This window comes from Papio anubis, chromosome X, assembly GCF_008728515.1.
Source record: "Papio anubis isolate 15944 chromosome X, Panubis1.0, whole genome shotgun sequence".
Classification (NCBI taxonomy): domain Eukaryota; kingdom Metazoa; phylum Chordata; class Mammalia; order Primates; family Cercopithecidae; genus Papio; species Papio anubis.
Window position 1 is genome coordinate 45599445 of NC_044996.1, and position 24762 is coordinate 45624206.

The 24762-nt window shown below is 39.1% G+C and overlaps 1 protein-coding gene across 6 annotated transcripts in view; it reads right to left on the reverse strand.

Annotated features, from left to right (window-relative positions):
• MID2 (midline 2) overlaps nucleotides 1-24762 on the reverse strand; it is a 100596-nt gene that overhangs the window by 20369 nt on the left and 55465 nt on the right. For all 6 annotated transcript variants that reach the window (XM_021932510.2, XM_021932507.2, XM_021932508.2 and 3 more), the window contains exons 4-5: nucleotides 7587-7694; nucleotides 6043-6191 (exon numbers count right to left, since the gene is read on the reverse strand). In XM_021932510.2, the coding sequence (XP_021788202.1) occupies nucleotides 6043-6191; nucleotides 7587-7694 (257 nt within the window). The remainder of the gene's footprint in view (nucleotides 1-6042; nucleotides 6192-7586; nucleotides 7695-24762) is intronic.

The following is a 24762-nucleotide window of genomic DNA, read 5'->3' on the forward strand; positions in this document are numbered from 1 at the left end:
ACTGGGAGGAAATCCAGACAATGCAGGGTTTAGAAGCAAACTTTTAAAAATGATAATATTCTCAAGAAGAAAACCAAATAGTTTGTATCCACAAAGCAAAAACAGAATGCTAAAAAAGAAACAAGGATGAAGGATGAGCTCTTGTGAATAAAATTAGGAATGCTGAAATTAAAATTTCAATAGAAGGATTTAATGAAAAATTAAGGAAGTATCTTAGTAAAACAAGAAGACAAAGTCATGGAAAATGGAAAAGATAAAATTAGAGAAAAAAGTCTAGGATGTCCAACAGTTCACTAATTAAAGTCCCATAAACAAAGAAGAGAAATAATAAAGGGGAGGAAATTATTAGCAAATAATACAAGAACATTTCCAGAGCTAAAGGTCACCAGTCTTTAGATTAGAAAGATTCACTGAGTGCCCAGGAAAAATGAATGATAAAAAGTCCACAATGGGCCAGGCATGGTGGCTCACCCCTGTAATCTCAGCACTTTGGGAGGCCAAGGTGGGCAGATCACTGGAGATCAGGAGTTTGAGACCAGCTTGGCCAACATGGTGAAACCTCATCTCTACTAAAAATACCAAAATTAGCCAGGCACGGTAGTAGTAATACCAAAATTAGTAGTGGCCCAAGCCTGTAGTCCCAGCTACTAAAAATACCAACATTAGCCGGGCACGATAGTAGTAATACTAAAATTAGTAGTGGCCCGAGCCTGTAGTCCCAGCTACTAGGGAGGCTGAGGCAGGAGAATCACTTGAATCTGAGAGGCGGAGGTTGCAGTGAGCTAAGATCATGTCACTACACTCCAGCCTGGGCAACAGAGCAAGAAGAAAGAAAGAAGGAAAGAAAGAAAGACAGAGAGAGAGAGAAAGAAAGAAAGAGAGAAAGAGGAGAGGGAAGGGAAGGGGAGGGGAGATCTACAACCGAGGCAAATCTTGGTGAAATTTCAGAAAAACTGGGTTAAAGATAAGATCTTTAAAGCTTCTAGATTGTAATGGCTATTATTAAAAAGAAGAAGGATAAGTGTTGGTGAGGATGTAGAGAAAAGGGATCCCTTATACACTGTTGGTGGGAATACAAATTACTACAGCCATTATGAAAAAAAATATGGAGGTTCCTCAAAAAACTAAAAATAGAACTACTGTAGGATCCAGCAATCCCACTAGTCAGTATATATCCAAAGAAGTTGAAATCAATATGTCAAAGAAATATCTGCATTCCCATGTTCACTGAAGCATTATTCAGAATAGCCAAGATAAGGAATCTACCTAAGTTTCTATCAATGGATGAATGGATAAAGACAATGTGGTATAGATACATAATGGAATACTGTTCAGCCACTAAAATCGGAGGAAATCCTGTTATCCTTGACAGCATAAATGAACCTGGAGGACATATGCTAAGTAAAATAAGCCAGGCACTGAAAGACATACCATATGATCTCGCACATAGGTGGAATCAGAAAAAATCAAACTCAGAAATAGAGAGTAGAATGGTGGTTACCAGAGGCTGGTAGGAGGAAGAGGGAATGGGGAGTTGTTGGTCAAAGGGTATAAAGTTTCAGTTAGACAGGAGGAATAAGTTTCTGAGATCTGTTGTGCAGCAGTGTGAATATAATCAATAATAATATATTGTATGTTTCAAAATAACTGAAAGAGTAAATCTCAATGGCTGACCACAAAAAATGGTAAGTGAGGTAAAGGATATGTTAATTGGCTTCAATTAGTCATTGCACATTGTATGCATATATCAAAACATCACATTGTACCCCATTAATGTATGCAACTGTGATTTGTCAATTAAAAGTAATATTAACTTTTGTTTAAGCTTCTGGATTTTAAAATATAGGTTATATTCAAAAGATCTGGATTCAAAATGGCAGTGAACTTCTCAACACAATAATGGAAGCCAGAAGACAATGAAGTCATGCCTTCAAAATTTATTTCTAACCTACCAAGTATGAAAATTAACTTGAAATATTTTTAGGCAAAAAATTCTTTAAAATTTACTTCCCATGTACTCTTTCTTAAGAAACTATAGGAGAGTTTGTTTGGAAAACTTAAGGGAATCAAGTGCTACAGGAAGGGGAAATCCAGGCAGAGCCCAATGAGTTCCCTAAAATTAAGGAGACAGAGCTGAGAATCCAAGTGGACGAAGTTGGCTGGAATTCACAGGACATAGTACCAGAGAGAAAAAAGCTCCAAAGAGAATTCTAGAGACCTTCAGAATCTCCCTCTAGTAGTCAACAGAATACTAATAAACAAATGCATGTGAGGAAACTACATAATGCTGGGGAAAGAGTCACCCAAAAAGATAGGAGGGAACAATCCCTGGTGCTCACATAGGTCTAGCAATAGTGTCTGTTCCTACCAGCTAAACTGGAAAATCTCATGACTCACAGGACACTGGATAGAGTACTTAGAAGGGTTTTGCCTCAGTAGTGGGGAAAAATTGTCTCTAGACTAAACATTGCTCTGATCTCACCTATCAAATCTGAAAACCAAGACTTGAAAAGATCAAGCTGTTTTCAAGTAACTTAACTGTGTCTCAGAATGAAGTTTAAGAATATTTATAGGAATACAAAAATATACAGCATCCCAAAAGAGAAAATTAACAAAGTCTGACATCCAGTAAAAAATTACCTGATAGGCAAAAGTCAAGAAAATACAATCCATAATAAGAAGAAAAGGTAACCAACTGAAACTGACCCAGATATGACACAGGTATTAGAATCAGTAAGCAAGGACATAAAAGCAGTTATTAGAACTGTATTCTCTATGTTCAGAAAGCTAGAGGAAAGGCTAAATATCTTTTTTTGTTTTCAGAGACAAGACATTGTCCTGTTGCCCAGGCTGAAGTGCAGTGGCACCATCATGGCTCACTGTACCCTTGAACTCCTGGGCTCAGAAGATCCTCTTGCTTCAGCCTCCCAAGTAGCTAGGACTACAGGCACATGTCACCAGATGCAGCTTTTTTTTTTTTTTTTTTTTTTTAAATATGAAATCTCACTATGTTGCCCAGGCTGGTCTCAAGTGATCTTCCCACCTCAGCCTCCCAGAGTGCTGCAATCAAAGGTGTGAGCCACCACACCCAGTCTGAATATCTTGAGATATGGAAGATATTTTTTAAAAGACCCAAATCAAACTAGAGATGAAATCTATAATATCTAAGATGAAAAACACACTGGAGGGGTTAACAGCAGATTAGGTATCACAGAAGAAAAGGCTAGTGAACTTGAAGATACATCAATAGAAGCTATCCAAAATGAAACACACTTGCATGTGTTTTCACAATGGCAAAAAAAAAAAAAAAAAAAGACTGCAAAACAAAAATAGAGCATCGGTGAGCTATAGGACAATTTCAGGCAGCCAAATATACATGTAATTGGAATCCCCAATAGAGAGGAAGGAAGTGGCATAAAAAATATTTGTAGAAGTAGTGGTAGAAAAAAAAGTCCAAATTTACAGAAGTTAACTGATAATGTCTAAAGTTGAAAAAAATTAAAACTACCATTGTAAGGATGTTACTTAGAAATGTAAGGTCATGCTGATAAAAACACCTGATAGAGTTGAAATTGCTTGGCTTTGTTGTAAAAGTGTAGACTGTGGCACTAGACTCCCTAAATTTGAATCTTGCCTCTGCCCCTTACTAGTTGGACAATTGTAAGCAAGTCATTTAACCTCTCTGAACATCGTTCTCTCATTTATAAAATGGAGATAAAAGTAGTATCTACCTCATAAAGTTTTTTTTTAGGATTGAGTTAATACTTGTTAAGGCTTAAAATAATGCCCAGTACAAAGTAAGAACTCTTTTGATAATAATATTATCAGACAGCAGACATTGAGAATGAGGAGATTGCTATTTCTTGCAATATGACTTACAGTAACATTTTACTTTTTAACTATGCACAAGGTATTACTTGGATATAAATACATTTTAAATATTTCAGAAGAGTAAATTAGGGGTGAGGAAATGTAAAGTCTTTCAGGAAGTTTGCTGTGCAGGGAACGAGAGGGACAGGTGATAATTGGAGGGGATATGAAGTAGAGGAAAGTCATGGCGTTTTTCTGTGTGGTTGGTTTTAGGTAGGAAAGACATGAGTGGGTTAAAAATGGATGTGAAGTCAACTACAGAGAGGAATAAATTGAAGCTATGGAAAAAAGAGGGTGTTTGGCCAAAGCACAAATGAAGAGACATCTCTTCCATTTCAATCAGAAGGAAGGCAGAAGTAATGGATGTGGACCTAAGTGTGTTCAGCAGCTTGATATGAGAAGTTGAATTCATTATTTCACACTTACTGTTCTTTGTAAAATAAGAGCGCATTTACCGAGCATAAGCAGAAAAGTGGCAGAGTTGGAATTTTGAAGTAAGTACAAAAGATTTGAGATAGCCATTATGATGACAAGTTAGAAAGAAAGCTGACCAAAGCAATGCAGAAGGATTTCAGGTTAGCACTGAAGGCCCAGGTGAGGTTTAGAAGCTATAAATTTGTGATGCAGTAGTACCGACCTCTTTGGTTATGTGATTTTCTCCAGTAGCATGCTGCAACTCAAATATAGGAATGGGAAAAGTGGGACTGATTCAGGGTTGGGATTTGATCAGGTTGGTATGTTAAAAGGACAATGGGGCAAGGGGATTGAGAATATTGAAAAGAGAGTATCTGAAGTGAGAAATCACAGATCCTAAATAGGCTAAAGACAGGAAATAGCTGGTGGGTAGGAAGAAAGTATAGGAGTCAGGCCTTAGCAGTCTCAATGAAGTTGAAGTATATGTGTATTTGAAGAAAAAAAGAATTTTTGGCCGGGGCTGTGGCTCACGCCTATAATTCCAACACTTTGGGAGGCTGAGGCAGGCATATTACTTGAGGCCAGGAATTCGAGATCAGCCTGGCCAACATGGTGAAACCCCATCTCTACTAAAAATACAAAAATTAGCCAGGCAGGGTGGTGCATGCCTATAATCCCAGCTACTTGGGAGGCTAAGTCAGGAGAATCGGTTGAACCTGGGAGGCGGAGGTTGCAGTGAGCCAAGATTGCACCACTGTACTCCAGCCTGGGCAATAGAGTGAGACTCTGTCTCAAACAAAACGAAACAAAAATAAGAAAAAAGTTTTTAAGTAGAGGTTATAGTTAAAAAATGGGGTGTTTTAAGTTATGATTTCAGTGCAATTCTGAGTGATGGTGAGGTTCAGCATGTGGTCCATGAAAATGGGTGGATGAGATGGAGCTCTGAGGTGACAGTCACTGTTGGAGGGGATGTTAAAGAAGCTAGATGACTAAGGCATTAGATGAGTCAACCATGTGGTTGTTGCTGAAGTCACCCAAAATGGTGGCAGAGGCAATGGGAGGAATACTGTGATCCTGGAGCCAAGGTCTTCAATGAATGAGAAGGAGATATAAGGAGGTCAAATCTGGCCTAATGAGCCTCTGCAGCCCCTTGAAGTCTTGGTGACCGTCCTGAACAATGTTTTCACTTTAGACCATGGATTTTTTGGTCTGTGGATGGGCTTCTAAGGATCTGTGAGTCCTCTGAAATTGTATAGAAAATTCTCTGTGTATATTTATTAAATGCATTGTTTTTCCTCTGGAAGAAGGTTCATGACTCTCATCTAATTTAGAAAGAGGTGAGTGATTAAATAAAGGCCTAAAAATTACTGCCGTAAAGGATTTATGTGCAGAATAATGAAATGAAAGCAATAGAAACTGCATGCAGACTGAGAAGAGCACATACCTATCAATATAGCTAAAATTTCTCTACCCTTATACCAACATCATCATAGAAAGCTCATGCACTGAGTGAGCAGCAGGGAGCTATGGCAGTAGCTAGGGCTAGTACTTGACTGTGCCTTAAAAGAGCTGATAGGCTGCAGAGACAGAGACAAGGGTTCAGAAATCCAAAGGGTAATTTACCACTGAGGCTCAATAACTACTTAACTGGTAAAATCTTCAGGTGGCAGCTGTTACATACATGCCTGAACTTTAAGTGACTTTAGATTGGCCTCTTTTCACAAGAGCAGGCATTTCAAAAGCACATAAAGAACTGACCTCTCAGCAATATTTTTTGCAGACTGTAGAAACCGTGCCTGGTCATTTTCTTTCAGGATATGCTCAGCTTGGTTGATGAGGACTGTTGACCGTTCAAGACACTGGCGGCAATTAGCAACCTGCTGTGCCAACTTTCTCAGTTTCATAACCTTTAAGGAATTAGTAAAAGAAAAAAATAAGATAAAACATGCAGTGCTTAATTAAAAACAATAAAACACAACATGAAGTAGGTATGCTGCAGTGCTTCTAAAAATAACGCTTATTAATATTCCATGGTCCCTGTACTAACCACTCACCTTCTCACCCTACCCACTGTGTCTCTTGTGCCAACCCCTCCTTCTCTTGTCTACAGCTTGCATACTTAGGCCGCAACACAGTCATATACTCTCAGTTATCTACCCCCTCTTTGTATTAGTAACATTAATTTTTCTGGTTCTAAATCAATGCATGCCCATTATAGAAAATTCTGAAAATAAAAAGTATAAAAGAAACACTACCACCCAGAGATTATCATTGTTTACATTTTTGCTTTGTTTGTATGTAAACAAACAAAATGTTGTCAATATGTTTTCATATGTGTTTACTAAAAAGTACCATCTTTTTATTTATGAGTATCTACAGTTCTATGTATATATTTCTGTAAGTGTCTTTATGCATACCTGTGTGTTCACAAATCTGTGTTCTTGGAAACTTTAGTTCCTGGATAAGCTATAACCACTCAGCATGGCACAAATTATTGGTTATCACTCTAGCCTCTCAAAACATCTCACATTATACACACAGCATGAACTTATAACCACTAACTCTGACCAGCAAGTCAACAAGCCTAAAACCATATAGCCATATGGAGGCTCACACTTGACCCTTATGATCATGATTCTTCAGTTCCCAGGCTCGAAACCTGAATGTCTTCACTGAGTCTTCCCTCTCTCACATTCATCTTTTATATTTAAAAGTTCAATGTTTCTTATCATTTCCTTTCTAGCAATGCCTGTTGTGTTCTTCCCTTCCATTTGTGCTGCCACTACTCTGGTTTAGGTCTTTATCAACTGTTACAAACCATCATTCCATAAGTCTCGTAACTTGCTACCCTGACTTTGGTATCATCCCGTTTTGTTCTACCCTGCATACCTCTGCCATATCAATCAGTCTTTCTCCCTTCCTAAGAAACTAGAATGGCTGCCCAACACTTTTCAGATTAAGCCCAGAGTCCTCATCCTGGCATTCGTGGTCCATAATCCTGACTCACATTTCTACCATTATTTTTTTCCTTTTCATTGAGTTATAACATACAACAGTAAAGCACCCAAATCCTAACACATACACCCACGTAAACCAGGTCAAGATATAGAACGTTTCTAACACCCCAGAATGGCCATCGTTTTTACTGGATTCAGAGCAGTAGGCCAAACATCACTTCTTTGCCTCTCCTCCTATAATCTCATTTCTTCTTGGTTTCATGATCAAACCGGAATCATCTGCATCAAATTTTGATATCTGTAAAGTCAGCTCTTCCTTGGATTCACTGAAGTGCTGTGCTTTACCTTTGTCTCTTTGATTTTGACAGCGATCATTTGCTTCCTCTGCTGGATGATCTCTACCAACTCGTCACATTCTTCCATAAGTTTTGCCTCATGCATAGCAGTGTTCACCTGCCAAGAAATTTCAGAGTATTACACAGTGATTATTGCCTTTGTCCCCTGCTGTCTCTAAAAGGTTCGGACTGACAGCTAAGCATGCACAACTTCTTCCATACCTCCCTCATAAGATCCACTCCTAGAAGAAGGGTAGAGATGATGATATTAATGATGCAAGGGCATTGAAGCACCACAGTTAGGAAGCTCTCCAGGCCTCTGGTAGATCATGATGGTTAATGGAAGGCTGGGCAGAAGGACAGATGAGATGGGGGCATGTTATTCCCACTGAACAATTCCCTTTACTCCAGTACCCTTTCCTCCTGCCATTCTTTTGGAAAGAGGGTAAGGAGATTTATGTATGTAAAGAAAAGAGTATCCTCCACAGGCACAATATTAAGAAAACATTACAACAATATATTGTGCTAACAAAAATGTTTTCAGTTTTCCTTGTTCCCCTGTAATTTTTCACATTAAATAGATCATTAAACATATATTCATGTGTATATATTTTTCACATAGTTGTCGTGTTTTAGTGGATATTTCTCACCTTGGGCTGTCCAGTATCTGAATACCTTTCCTATTTTGGAATACTGGCTACATCAAAACATCTTTACTGCAAAGTCAGGGTTGGAAAAAAAAAAACTACCAGAGCCCCCAGGAGGGGCTAAAATGAGAGCAGGGGATTTGCGGGCTGCCCAAGTATAACAGGAAAGGAAGGAGGAAGGAACTAACATCATTTTAGTACTTAATTTGCCAAGCACTTCATAGGTAAATTATCTCATGTAATTATCATAACTATTTTACAATATCGGAACCATGTTTATTCCTATTTCACAGACGGGGAAACTGAGGCATAGAGAATTTTAGTGACTTGCTCAAAAATCACACAACTAGTAAGTGGTAAAACCAGAATTCAAACCGAGTTCTGTCAAGTGAAACCCCTGGGCTGGCTGGGTGGGCGGGCGAGGTTCAGTTCCATTTCAGCAGTACACAGAGCAGTCATACAGGGAAGCACAAGCATTCCAAGAGTCTATTCAAGGATCACTCGAGCAGAGCTCTAGAAGGCTGAGGAACAGACAATGGGTTACTTGAGAGCATCAAAACTCAAGGGGCTAGATGTGCTTCATTAGCAAGGTAGGGCTGCATCTCCAATTGCTATCCCTCTTCAGAAGGTTCCTCCAAATTCTCCAACCCAAGCAAAATACCTGTCACTGGACCCTACTACCCCCTCTCTCATACTTGAAGCTCCCTGATGGCTAATTTTCTGTTTCCTACTTAACTGAAATAAAATATGTCTGTTGGTGAGTGACAATCTTATGTTGCTTTTTTCCATTTTCTAGGGCAATGCCACAATGGGGGTTTCTACTTACTCTGAATGGCACTCTAGCCATTCTACTTTTTTTTCTCAGACACCTCACCCTTTCCCTAAATTGGATCTATGTTTCCAAGGCAGATATCTTACCAGCTCATGAACTCCTTTAACTGAGACTAAGAGATTCATTTAGTTTTCTCTGGGTCCTTGTTTACAGTATCTAGAAACTTAGACACTTGCCATTTATAATTTCTTTTTTAGGTGGCTACTGGTGTAGTACACAATGATGTAGTACCTTGTTTCTGAAAATGTAATCCTTGGACTAGCCTTTACATAACACTATATGCCAAGCATTGCTCTAATTAGTTTACATATATTGGCACTCTCAGTCCTCAAAACAGTCCTGAGGTAGGTACCTTTATCTGCATTTGACAGATGGGGAAAACTAAGCACAGAGAGATTAAGTGACTTGCTTAAGGTTACACAATTAGTAAGTAGGAGAGATGAGATTTGGGCTGAGAGAGTTCAACACTAGAGACTACATCTTTAACCTTACACATAGGCTGCTCTCCAGCTGAGTGTAACAACACCCTTTTCTTCAATTTGTGAAAATCATCATCTCTTTCAAATCATCCATCTTTATTCTGTCATCCCTTTCTCATTAGTCACTTCAGACTCCTTGTTGTTCCCCTAGAATGCCATGCACTTTCATGTCCTGTGCCTTTGCCCTAGACTATTATTTTACTTGGAAAGTCATTTCCCCATCTGTTTATTGAACACATTTCTACTTATCTTTTAAGGCCCTTCTCAAAGATCATCGCTTCTGTAATTTTTCTCACTTCCTTGGACACGAGCAATTGATCCCCTATTTATATTCTCACATACTCTATATATAGTTCAATTATACCATTTCCTATATTTTATCATATTAGTCTGTCTTCCTCACTCCATCACGAGTTGTGGAGGGCAAGAATTGTCTTATGTGACTGTATCTATCTCCAGTATCATGACGGGCACATAGTAGATGTTCCGTAATTATTTGTTGGATTGAATTAAATGTGACAAAAGGTATCTTTTTTTTTTTTTTTTTTTGAGACGGAGTTTCGCTCTATCGCCCAGGCTGGAGTGCAGTGGCCAGATCTCAGCTCACTACAAGCTCTGCCTCCCGGGTTCACGCCATTCTCCTGCCTCAGCCTCCCAAGTAGCTGGGACTACAGGCGCCCGCCACCTTGCCCGGCTAGTTTTTTTTTTGTACTTTTTAGTAGAGACGGGGTTTCACCATATTAACCAGGATGGTCTCGATCTCCTGACCTCGTGATCCGCCCGTCTCGGCCTCCCAAAGTGCTGGGATTACAGGCTTGAGCCACCGCGCCCGGCCGACAAAAGGTATCTTTTGCTCCTCATTAGACATGTTCACTTTGTTACTCAAGTTACCCTAAACTCAGTAAGTCTAAAAACAAACTTACCGCCTTCTCTCCAGATCTGGCTTCCACCTCTGATTTTCCTGTTTTTGTGTCAATGCTACTATCATTATTGCAGTTACTCAGGTTCAGTAAACTCTGACTGCTACTTCTCCTTTGTCCCCACATAAATTCACAGGAGTCCCAAAGTCCTTCCCTCCTTTCCTTTTTAATCTTGCTAAATTTCCTCGGTGGCTGGTCCAAGTGCAGTAGTGTTTACAACCAATTGATTGCAAACAGTTACAGGTTTCTTTGTTCCTTCTCCACTCCCACTGCTTCACGTGACTACCCTTAAACAAACAAAGTTCTTCGTTAATATAGTGAGGATCTGAGCCAAGGAACCAATAGGCTGAAGCCCTTATCACCTATTGTGATAGGACCATTGTTGCACAAACCTCCTTAATTAATCTCCCTACCTCCAGAATATTTCCTTTCCATCCTCATAATCCTTCCTCTACTCTGAAGCCAGGAAAAATCATGTCTTCATTACCAAACATCCTATCAAGCATCTTTTCTGTGCAAAGCATTATGCTAAGGCCCTGCCCTCAAAAAATTTGCAATCTGGATGGGGAAGAGCCATATACATATAAAAGAAACCAATCAAGGTAGCATAAATTAAATACTGAATGGGTGATATAGACTATAATCTACTGAAATTAAAAGGAAAGATTACTTTTGGTGGGTAAGTGGAGGAAAGAGGCGTGGATGAAATGGAACTTGAATTAAACCTTAAAGATGGAATAAGACTTTGATTAAAAAGGTGTGAAGGAGAGAAATTTCAAGCCAAGCAAATGAGATTGAACTTCACTTTTAGGCAATATGGTATCGTTAAGTAGTATTTTTGAGGGGAAGAAAGGTAAGGTGGTGCGAGAAGTACCACAGTGAACTTGTTTAAGAAGATGAACAGGGACTGATTTGATGGAGGGTAATAGTAAACCTGAGGACTATTTAGGAGGCTATTGTGATGTGGACAGGGGCTAGCCAAGGAAAATGTCAGAAACAGAAAGGAAATATCAAATATAAGAAGTACTCATTTGCTTACATATCTTCAATTAGACAGCAAGCTCCTTGAGGGAAGATTTTACACTACTTTATCTTTCCCATTATAACTGGTACAAAGCCTTACAACAAACATTTATTGACTGATTTAGCACAGTAAAAAATCAAAATAAGAATGCCAAGCATTATAAAATATACTCCCATGGGTGTATTTTGTAGAGAAAATATAAGGTGAAATGAGGGAGCTAGGGTAGGAATGTTTTTTGGACAGTCACATCAGGGGAGATAAAACCAGGCACAACTAATAGAGTGAAAAGTTGACTGAAGAGGCAAAATTCCAAACTAAAGGTAAAGCAATGACATTAAAATCTTTTCATGTCAAGAAGCACAACAGAAGAGCAGGGTCCTTAAGTGTTTTCTGAACAGGAAATACTTCAGGGAAAACCGGTCTTCGTGATGTGAATAAAACAACTCAAATTGCTTGGAAGGCATTTGAAAGCCCCTGGTATTTTCTTTGTTTGAAAACATAATACATTGAGGTATTTCACTTGCTTATTAACGCTTAATTGAAAATAACTGGGTTACCTTAATAAGCATACTTGGCTGGTTGGTTGGTTTGTGGAAGACCCTAGCTCTTTGACATTTGCTCTTTGTATCAGGTTAGTGGTTTTCTCTAAATGGCTTTATGTCTGTGGAAAAAAAAATCTATCCTCCTTGAAAATACCATTAGGTCAATTTTGGCAACCTACTTGTATAAATCCACCCACCCCAAAAAGACTTTTGGGAGGCAGTTTGTGATGTTTATGACTAAGAGTCTTAGCCTCAATTTTCCAAGTCTTAAACACTAGGCAACACGGGCTCCCTGGTAAGTCTCCAGGTCCTCCTCTCTGCTCTTTGCTCTTTTACTTTCTTCTTAAGGCAGCAAAAATTTGACTTGCATATTTCTTTCCAACTGCCCATCCTACCCTATTACCTCCCAGCCCAAAGATTGACTGTAGAGTAAGACCTAGTCTTCCCCAATTTCCACCTATCTTTAATACAAACACCTAATGCCCCTGCTGGAAGGACTTTACCACTGTTCAGTACAAGGAAATAAATAGGTGGGAGTTCACCAAAGCCATAAGTTGCTAAGATTTAAGAAACTGCAAAAAGTCATTTTGGCAATTGTTTTTCTTCTGTATTGAAATGCAAATGGGCTATATCTTTTTACCCTTAGCTTCTTTCAGAGAGCTTATTTGATAGTTAGGATTATTTTTGGTGGGGAGGGGGCAGGGGAGATCTCCCATTGCTCATTCTACAGGTATTTTATTCCTGGGTTTAAAGTTCATCAGCCTTCCCTCCACCCCACTTCCATGATAACTTCCCCACTTCCACTTTCCCCTCAGCTTACTCGCATCCATCTATACTATAAAGCATTGCACAGGAGCTCAGAAGGCACTGAGATTTCCTGTTCAGATGGAACAAGATATGTGAAATAGATGATCCCATATATCCAGACTCAAGTGAAATGCAATAATTATAATAATAATCATTATTATATGGCAGGGAATTCCTCCCTGGCTTCTCCATCTCAGTGCTCTCCACTCTTCACAGTAAATGCCAACCTAGTTTATTCTCTGAAATCTTCTGTCCAAATAGATCTCCCTTCCACCAGAATATTGTGAAATTTTCCATTAAAGATCATTTGGAGAAGTTTTTATTTCAACAAACATTTACTGAGTGTCTCCCACATACCACAGTATATCCCACATGTATCCAGCATAGTGCTGGGTTTCCCTGAGTGGGATATAATGATGAGAAAGACTCAGCTTTTGCCTTCAAGGCACTTACAGTCTAGTAGGGACTATGAGTGTGAATACAACTAATTATAATTTAAGGACCAGCAAAACAAGTAACATAATAGAATACAATCAAAGGTGTATGAGATCATAGGAAAGAGAAAATTTGGAAAAGGACAATCAGAGGATTAGATGAAGTTTCATGTATCTGAGCTGGTCTTCAAGGATGAACAAGACTTGGGCAGGTAGAAATGGAGCTTAAGGGGAGACAAGTTTAGGCAGAATGAATTACATGAATAGCATGAGCAAAAGCATAAGCAGGGAAATAGAAAATGTGTTTGGTTAAAGTAGATCAACCTGACAGATGCAATGGAGGGAAATAAGGCTAGAAACAGGGGTTGGAGATATATTATGGAGAGCTGTGCTGTCATTTTGAGTCTCCGAAAGTACTTGGATAAAAATGTCAGGATCTTAGCACTATAGTAATACCTTAAGAATTGTTAATTGACATGTTAGTTGAGAGCAAGGTGAAGAGAGAAGGCAGACACAGTACATGAAGAACTGGGAGGGGGGCACAACACACTTTCCACTTCCTGTTATTGTTCAGGACCACTCAGGAGATCACTATCCCACCTTCTCAGACTCCATAACAGAAAAAAGAGGCTGAGTTGGGCTTTATTTAATAAGTAGTCACTTTCTGTGCAAAGGAAATGAGAAGGAAAAGTGAGAGGTAAATTGGACATCTGATGAATTATCAAGAAATTGTTATGAACAGCCTTGTCACCTTACTGAGCTGCAAAGAATTCATTACTTTCTTAAAATGATGCATTTAAGAAAGCACAATGTGTATGAAGCAGACATAGCATTTGCTGTGGCAGCATCAAAGCTAAAGTGTTAACCCAGATCACACTTTAAGGATCCTTCTCTCTCTCTCTCTCTCTCTCCCACCTCCCCGACTCTCTCTCACATGCACACACATACATGCACATCACTACCACTAGCACGAGCATCATGATCACCACCAGCACTACAGCCCTGTTATATCAGGAAGTTTCAAATGTATAAAAGGAAGAGGAAGAAGAGACCATCTTCTTTTTTGTTTTCTAAAGGTAAACACTGCAATATTTCAAAGATGGTCCTTCCAGCTTTATGTAACTATGACTAAATGAAGCAGGGATTTTAAAAAAATTGGTTATAACTGTTTCTTTAGATCTGAGGGAGGGTGGTCACTTAAAGGAGCAAGGAATATATGAAATTATTAGTAGAATTTTTAGTCACCTGCACTGGAGTAACTACAGTTTAGCAGGCAAAAAAATTACTGAGACACAGTTAAGCAATGTACAGCTTTGGTGTGTAATTTTTTTGGCCAGGGAGTGGGTGAGGGATTAGGAGGGTAGAGGTGGCTGGGAGATTGGCTGTTAGAAAAGTAGTGTGGATGGGGAGGTGGCAGCCAAGCCATTTCTAGAAGTATAACTATCCTAGTGAATTGGGCTCAGGGACTCATGCTATGAGAGGCCTTCAGATAGACATAGACTGAGAGAAAAGTTTTCTATCAGCTTGTGGGAGGAGTACATAAGACTTAATACTTTTATAGTGCTTACCACATGTTAGGCACTATTCTAATTGCTTCATGTATTTTCACTTGTTTACTTTTCCCATTAACCCCATGAGGTAGGCACTATTATTAATTACCATTCCCATTCTACAGAAGAAACTGAGAAAACAGAGGTTATGTAACTTGCCCAGGGTCATATAACTAGTAAATATCAGAGCCAGGATTTGCACCCAGGCAGTCTGTCTCATGTCTATGATTTTAACCACTGTGTGTGCGTTTGTGTGTGTGTGTGTGTGTGTGTGTGTGTGAGAGAGAGAGAGAGACAGAGAGAGGGGGAGAGAGATAGGGGGAGAGAGAGAGAGAGAGAGAGAGGCTGTGCTCACAAACATATACTTCTTTTTCCTTTAGAGTTGCCTCTCATGACAATCACAATCTCTAGAGTTAACCATTGCAAATATTTTGTGTGTTTCCTTCCTGACTTTTGAAAAAAAAATAGTACCTGTAGAGAAATACATAATACAACATATTTTAAAAGCATAGACAGTTCACACACATATATATACACACATATATTTTGCATGTACTTTACCCTATGTCTAACTAATAAAAATAATGGAGACAGAGGGTGAGGACAATCTGCTCCATATACATGCCTGAGGAATGGCATTATGCCGTGTGGCAATTCTGTGTTGATTTTGGAGTCCTTTCTCCTCAGGGAACAGCCACCCAGCTTTTATAGACTTAGGTTTAGTTGGTTTCTCCCCAATAGTCTCTTTGTATGCAAAGTAACTGTTTATGTCTTATTTTTTTAGATGGAGTCTTACTCTGTTGTCCAGGCTGGAGTGCAGTGGTGTGATCTCGGCTTACTACAACCTCCACCTCCCAGGTTCAAGCGATTCTCCTGCCTCAGTCCCCGCCCCCCTCCCCGCCCCCGAGTAGCTGGGGCTATAGGCATGCACCACCATTTCCGGCTAATGTTTGTATTTTTAGTAGAGACAGGTTTCATCATGTTGCTCAGGCTGGTCTCGAACACCTGACCTCAAGTGATCCGTCCACCTTTGGCCTCTTAAAGTGCTAGGATTACACGTGTGAGCCACTGCGTAACTGTTTAGAACATGGAAGAAAAAGATGGGAGATATAACCTAGGTTTTTCATCTGGTATTTTATGTACATAGCTATACAATTTTTTTGTGAAATGAGGCAGAAACCTCCTTTCTATCTCGTCAGAACCATGTAATTAGATCTTTTTTTTTTTTTTTTTTGAGACGGAGTCTCGCTCTGTCGCCCAGACTGGAGTGCAGTGGCCGGATCTCAGCTCACTGCAAGCTCCACCTCCCGGGTTCACGCCATTCTCCTGCCTCAGCCTCCCAAGTAGCTGGGACCACAGGCGCCCGCCACCTCGCCCGGCTAGTTTTTTGTATTTTTTAGTAGAGACGGGGTTTCACTGTATTAGCCAGGATGGTCTCGATCTCCTGACCTTGTGATCCACCCGTCTCGGCCTCCCAAAGTGCTAGGATTACAGGCTTGAGCCACCGCGCCCGGCCGTAATTAGATCTTAAAAAGACTGAAGAAATAATCGATTTCTACTCCATCACTTAAGAGATAGAAATATGGGACCTAGAGAGGGGAGAGGCTTATCCGACATCACATTGCTACTAAATGACAGGGCAAGGCTTGAGCCAGATCTTCTGAGTCCTATCCAGTGTTCTTTCCAATCTACTGCTTGTTTTGTGAAGCATGGCACTTCTTTATAAATCCCTCTGAAGAAATAAAACTCTCTAGCTCTCATCCTTGTGTATTTACCCTAGAAATATGAACATTTATGTCCACACAAAAACCTTACATGAATGGTCATAAAAGCTTTGTTTCTATTAGCAAAAAACTGGCAACAACTGAAATGCTCTTCACTGTGGGCACATATAAACAAATTGTAGAATATTCACACAGTAGACTACTACTTAGCAAGAACAAATCAAAAACTATTGATGTACACAACAAATCGAATGGCTCTTAGGGGCATTATGATGAGTGACATAGCAAATCACAGTATTTTACCTACTATGTGATTCCATTTACGTAACATTCTAGAAATGAGAAAATTATAGTAATGATGAACATATCAGTGGTTGCTGGGGGACAGATGTGCCTATAAAGAAGTAGCACAAATGAGTTTTTGGGGGATGATAAAACAATACTGTCCTAATTACAGAGGTGATTACAAGAATCTATAAATGTGATATGATTAATAGAACTGTCCGCCCGGTCCCCCCAAAAAAATTTTGAGTGCATGCAAAACCTGGTGAAAATCAAATGAGGCCTATAGTTTGCTCAATAGAATTATTGTACCAATGACAGTTTCCTAGTTCTGATAGTTATGTAGTTATATAAGATGTTAGCATTGGGGAAGGTTAGTTAAATAGTATGAGGGAACTCTCTGTATTATTTTAACAACTTTTACATAAGATTAAACTTATTTTTAAAAAGAAAAAAGAAAGAAAACTCTCTTAAAGTCCCATAATGTTTTAGGCAGGCCTGGTCAACCAGCATTTCTGTAGTTCTCTGAAGTTCTAATACATCTTCAGGCCTTTGCTCAGATGGCGTCCTCTCTCTCTCTCTCTCTCTCTCACACACACACACACAGACACACACTCACCCCACTCTGTAACCTAGTTTATTTTTATCCGTAATACTTATAATCCCTAATAAAATATGTTTGTTTATTGTGCGTCTCCTCCTATGAGAATGTAAGCTCCTTAAGTTTAAGCACTTTGTTTTGTTCATTACTGTATCCCTAATACCTAGAATAGTGCTTGTCACACAGTAGATGCTCAGTAAATATTTGTTGAATGAATGAATGTGTGTAGGCCTTGAAATAAAGGTATTATGAAAAATTGTATATGATGTTACATTTCTTTATTACATGAGACAAATTTCTCTTTCATTTTCTTTTTGCACACTCAAAATAGTTTTCCTTTATTGTGTCATTTAAATATTCTTTTCTGAATTAGGAAAGATTTGGAGAGATGTTGGAATAACAACATCTCTAGGAGACCTAGGAGATCCTAGGAGACCACATATTCTGAAGTATGTCCTTTCCCTGTGTTAAAATAAAGAAAAAGTTGCCTTTCCTAGGTGCTTTACTCACCTGAGCTTTACTCACCCTTATGATGCATAAAAGATTGTGCTTACAACATCTGGCCACCAGAGGGCACTGTTTATCCAAATATCCTTTCTCAGTACCTATTCGGGTACCAAGCCATGAGCTGGGTATAAAAAAAAAAAAAAGGATAGGACACCATACTCGGCCTGAGAGCTTAGCCTGGTGGGGAGACAAATCGGTATATAGAAGTGCTATGATGAAAGTATGCGCAGGTTACTCTGAGGACACAGAGGAGGAACATCTGAACCAGATGAGGGAGGCAGGGAGAGAGGCTTAGAGCATGGGTGATGGCTTCTTGAAGGAGGTGAAGGCTGAGCTGAGCAGTACTCCTACAGACGGAAAATCGAAGGAGTGTATGTTCTGTGAAGACAGGTGCCATGTCCACCATTATGTTCCCAGTGCCTGGCCCAATGCAGAAATGCGCTTAAATATTTGTGGAATGAATGAACAGCATATAAAGTACAGATGGCAAAAGGGCATCACTAGATGTGCTAGTACTTTATATCTTCAACTTTCAGAATAACTCTTCAAAGTACATACTATCATCCTATTTTTTAGATGAATAAAATGAGGTTCAGTGTACGCAGCTTATAAAACAGAGCCAGACAGACTCAAGTCTATCACTTGTCTTTCCACTTACATATTACTATTGTAATATAGTACATATTATTATCTCCCAGTGATACGTATTACTCCCTGTGAACATATTACTATTAATAAGTTAACTCACATTCTTCTTAAAAGGATTTGGAGAAGTGCTTCACAATATTGACATTCCTCCAAAAACAAGATAAAATATATCTACTTAATCGTTCCTTTTTAAAAGTTTTAAATTGATTTGTTTATTTTCATGTTAAAAATAGAATCAACTAAAAAGTTAAAATAATGGTGCATTCTCAAATCAGCTACCCAATTTCTTTAAGTAATAATGAGACATATATATGCCTTTTCAAGACAGGTTAAAGAATCAAATAGCAGATTGTTAACCTGAGATATTAACGAAACAAAAACATTCTAGTAATATTTCAGCTAATATGCAAAATTCAGTTTCGTATTCTAGCAGTAAAAAGAAGCACTGACAAAGATCATGTTTTTTACATGAAGTGAGAAGATCTGTGTAATACTACATTACAAGATCAAAAGGACATTAACTGTTTTACTGTTTTATAATGTTTATGGGAGATATTTCAATAATAGCACTGCTTTTCAGAAAGCCACAAGAACATGAAAGATTATAGACAGACATCACTGTTACCATGGAGGATACGCCCAATTCTTGAAGCAGTCATGTGGATACCTTACAGGTCATTTCATATTACCATCAAACAAATTTTACTGTTATTATGTGCTATGCATTTTAGTAAGCACTTAGCAATGTACGAGACACATAAGGCCTCTGCCATCATCTCGTGAATCTTATGATGAGAAGGGAAGCAGATACTGAGCAGTTACCTGTTTGAGGAGTGCTACAAAAGAGGTTTATCATGTAATAAGGATAATCTTTGGGTGCTTATAAGACGGGGATTTAACCAACAGTTGTCAAGTGGGGAGCTTAGATGGTCAAGGACGTCTTCCTAAGGATGTGATATTTTTAAGGAATGATTAAGAGTTAGCTAGAGGAAGGGGTGATTCACAGCAGAGAAGACTAAGACAGAAAAAAGGGCTGGGAGACCATGCTAGAGAGGTAGGTAGGGTCCAGACCATAATGGGTTTTAAAGGCAATGGGGGAACCATTAAAGGGTTTGTGGTAGGGAGTGACATGACAGGTTTTGCATTTTACAAATTCATTCCCACAGCAATGTGGAAAATGGATAGGAGGGGAACAGGATGGGCCAGAGAGACCAGTTAGAAACTGCAGTTTCCAAAATGATTGTGGCATGGCCATGGCTGCTACCTTCAGGAAGCTTCTAGTCCAACCAAGGAAACAGCCTGTAACCAAGAAATTCCTTCATGGAAGAGCAGGCAGTCTAACAGAGGTTTGCACAGGCTGCTCCGCCCAAGTTCATGTGACTAGTGGGTGACAGAGCCAGCACCAGAACCCAGGTTTCCTGATTTCTAGTCCCGGGATTTTTCCAAGGCCGTCCTTTTCACTGCCTTCACAACCAAGAAATTATGGAAGCGGAGGAGAACAAGTCAAGCCAGTGAAAGTTTCTGCCTTCTTAAGTCTTAGATCAGATTGTGGGGAGCATTTAGCCACTCTCTGTACTGAAGTCTGACATAAGCACTCCTCCCAAGACATTTGTTTCTGAGGGATGGATTCACCATCCTGATACTCCCTGTATATATACAGAGCAAGGAATCTCTACTGGGAGGGCCAGGGAAATTTGAACTCTCATAGCTAAGGTTGAAAAGGGCATTGTTCTGAGAAAGAGGTCATTCTTTCTGAGACAGGGAACTCTGGATGACAAAAGGGGAAAAATCTGATTCTAGGCAGACAGAAAACAGTCTGATTCCAGCCCACTAGAAGAAGCAAGGGCCCAAGCGGAAGAGTGAAAATAGCTGAAGAAAAGCCTATGTTGCTTCTAAGCTGAGGGAGTAGGGAAATAAGATAGAGAAGTACCAGGAAAGAGCCTGAAGGACAAGGACCAGAGGAATTCTGTTTGCAAGCATCAGAGGGAAGGGAAGCCTCAGAATAATACCCAACGCTGAACTCTGTGACTGGGCAACAAAGAGGTCTTGAGAACATATTTCCAGGGGTCTCAACTACCTCGTGAGTCAAGAAATAAACGAACGGGTTTCTATGGGGAAAACCCTAAGGGAGTTGGAGGTCCTGAATAGGATGGGCCAGGCGCAGTGGTTCACGCCTGTAATCCCAGCACTTTGGGAGGCCAAGGTGGGCAGATCACTTGAGGTCAGTTTTAGGCTCAGCCTGACCAACATGGTGAAACCCTGTCTCTATTAAAAATACAAAACTTAGCCAGGCATGGCGGTGCATGCCTGTAATCTCAGCTACTTGGGAGTCTGAGGCAGGAGAATCACTTGAACCTGAGAGGCAGAGGTTGCACCACTGCATTCCAGCTTGGGTGACAAAGTGAAACTCTTCCTTTAAAAAAAAAAAATGTATGAAACAAACAGGAAGGAATCTCAACCTGCTGGGAAATTCCAAAAATCTGACCATCTTAATACATTGTTACTGCTAGTAAAAGAAATAATTAATTATGGTTGTATAGTTATTGTAGCTGTATAGTTATTCTGGCTTGGCCTAGAAAGTGCTTTCAGATATATTTGATCTCTATATTTGATCTTCACAACAACCTGATTAGATAGGGTAGACACTACTGTCTGCATTTTATGGATGAGGAAACTGAGATCTAGAGAGGTAAATTATCAAAGTCATATAAGCTAGCAAATGACAGAGTTACAACCCAAACTGGGCATCCTAACTCCAAGGCCAAGGCTTCTACCATGTTCCATTCCAACCTGTCCTGTTTTTTGTTTGTTTGTTTTGTTTTGTTTTGTTATTGTTATTGTTGTTCTCTTTGTAGCTAAAATTTATTTTCATTTTTATTTTTTAGGAAAACCACCTTTCCCTTTTTTTGAGGATTTTCCTGTGCTAAGTTTCCATTTCCACTCAGGCAACAGAGTAGAGTGGAAAAAAATTTGGAGTTTAAGCCAAGCTGGCCTGAATCTGAATTCCTGCTTTGACACTTGAAAGCCAAGTGACTTCAGACAAGTCACTTAACATCTCTGAGCTATCTTTCTGACTGGTAAAATAGAAACAATGTTACCTACCTCACAAGTGGTTGTGAGAATCAAATGAGATAACAGAGACAAAGGTCTTAGTACACTACCTGGAACATAGTAGGAATTCAATAAATATTGATTTCCATCCCTACTCCTCTCCAACTCCAAGTTGCTACCCTGGTCTGGTACTTCTTTCCTAAAAAGTACTTCTTTCCCAAAAAGCTGAAATTCAGGTTTTGATTTATGTCTCTACTTACTATAGGATAGCTGGCACTTCAACTCTTGAGAGTTTATCATTTACAACTGATACTTCCAGGATATTTTCTTGGTTATTTGTGGTAGATTTGGAACTTATAACTTGGGTATATGTATGTACATAATAATGTTTCTAAATAATTTAAAGGCTTAAGTTTTTACTCAGAAATGACTTCCATTCTGTAAAATCTGAATAGATCATTCTTCTTAATCTCATCTAGAACCTAAAAGGCTAAGTTGTCCTTATTTGGATAGCGAGCTAACTTATTCAGCTACTTTGGTCTGAATATACTGTAGCAATTCAGATCTATGATCTCTTACTGAGTTCAGATCTCACATCCTCAGTACCAGATTCCAAATATATTTTCTAATAAAGAATGCATCTCCTTAGCAGCCACTTTCCCACAGACTGTCTTTAAACAATAATATGGCTTAGCTCTTACACCTGGATCTTTCCCTGTCATCACATTCTCCTCACTGAGGAGCTTCAAACAATGTAACGAAAAGGAAGATAAATTGGGCATGGGAGAAAACTAGGCTAGTCCTGAGAATGGGGATATAGGACTTTGATAAAAATGGATTTGGTATAAAAATAAGCTATGCCGTAGATTGTGTGAAAAGAGGGCAAGGAAAACTTAAAAATGATTGCTTTATGCATTTTGGCTTTTTAAAAAACTGGTTGCAGTGAAAATATGTTACTATTGCAATTTTAAACATTTTTATTGTGAAATTGAGCATACTTAAAACTAGAGAATATGATGAAGCCCCATGTGTCCATCCCCCAGCTTCAAAGGCCATCAACATTTTTCTATACTTGCTTGATCTATTCCCTCCTTTTTCTGCTGAGGCATTTTTTAAAATTATACTTTAAGTTCTGGGATACATGTGCAAAACATGCAGTTTTGTTACATAGGTATACACGTGCCATGGTGGTTTGCTGCACCCATCAACCCATCACCTACATTAGGTATTTATCCTAATGCTAACCCTCCCCTAGCCCCACTCCCCAACAGGTCCCAGTGTGTGATGTTCCCCTCCCTGTTTCCATGTGTTCTCATTGTTCGGCTCCCACTTATGAGTGAGAACATGCAGTGTTTGGTTTTCTGTTCTTGTGATAGCTTGCTGAGAATGATGGTTTCCCGCTTCATCCATGTCCCTGCAAAGGACATGAACTCATCCTTTTTTATGGCTGCATAGTATTCCATGGTGTATATGTGCCACATTTTCTTTATCCAGTCTATCACTGATGGACATTCGGGTTGGTTCTAAGCCTTTATTATTGTGAATAGCGCCACAGTAAACATATGTGTGCATGTGTCTTTATAGTAGAATGATCTATAATGCTTTGGGATTGCCAGGTAATGGGATTGCTGGGACAAATGATATTTCTAGTTCTAGATCCTTGAGGAATTGCCACACTGTCTTCCACAATGGTTGAACTAATTTGCACTCCCACCAAGTGTGTAAAAGTGTTCCTATTTCTCCATATCCTCTCCAGCATCTGTTGTTTCCTGAGTTTTTAATGACTGCCATTCTAACTGGCGTGAGATGATATCTTATTGTGGTTTTGATTTGCATTTCTCTAATGACCAGTGATGATGAGCATTTTTTCTTATGTTTGTTGGCTGTATAAATGTCTTCTTTTGAGAAGTGTCTGTTCATATCCTTTGCCCACTTTTTGATGGGGTTGTTTTTTTCTTGTAAATTTGTTTAAGTTCTTTGTAGGTTCTGGATATTAGCCCTTTGTCAGGTGGATAGTTTGCAAAAATTTTCTCCCATTCTGTAGGTTGCCTGTTCACTCTGATGGAATTTTTTTTTCCTCTCTGCAGAAGCTCTTTAGTTTAATTAGATCCCATTTGTCAATTTTGGCTTTTGTTGCCATTGCTTTTGGTGTTTTAGACATGAAGTCTTTGCCCATGCCTATGTCCTGAATGGTATCACCCAGGTTTTATTCTAGGATTTTTATGGTTTTAGGTCTTACGTTTAAGTCTTTAATCCATCTTGAGTTGATTTTTGTATAAGGTGTAAGGAAGGGGTCCAGTTTCAGTTTTCTGCATATGGCTAGCCAGTTTTCCCAACACCATTTATTAAATAGGGAATCCTTTCCCCATTTCTTGTTTTTGTCAGGTTTGTCAAAGATCAGATGGTTGTAGATGTGTGATTTTATTTCTGAGGCTTCTGTTCTGTTCCATTGGTCTATATATCTGTTTTGGTACCAGTACCATGCTGCTTTGGTTACTGTCTGCTGAGGCATTTTAAACCAAATCCAAAACATTATGTTATTTCACCCCTAATACTTCAGTTTGCATCTCAAAAACAAAAGAATATCTTATTGCATAATCACAATGAATAAAGTAATTCCTTAATATCATTCATCTAATGCTTGTTCTATACTTAAATTGTCCTGATTATATATAAAAAAGTGTACTTTTACAGTTGATTTGTTTGAATCAAGTACTTTATGAAGAGGAATTTAATACTGGTTTTTCAAATACCATGTATATTCCTAATGAATAACTAATGAGTGCTGTTTCCTAGTGAAGAAATAGAAGACCTCATTGGTACTATACACCCCATTCATGCTTAGAATTCTACTTTCAGGAATGTATGTCCTTTATGAAAAGGCAGATCACTGTACAGTAGTTTCTATTCATTCATATGGCATTGTGAATTTCAGTATCTCAGAAAACAAGTTTTGCAGGAGATATCAGAGAGAAGAAAAGGTCATCACTGGGCAGAATAAAGAGAGTGAGAAATCTAGAGGATGCAGGGATGACAGAAATTGTGGAGGGAACTACTTAAGTCGAACATGGGGACATTTAACTGTTTAATCAAAGCTGTTTCTGATTTCTGTGACCTCTTTCTGTATTGAGCAACCCA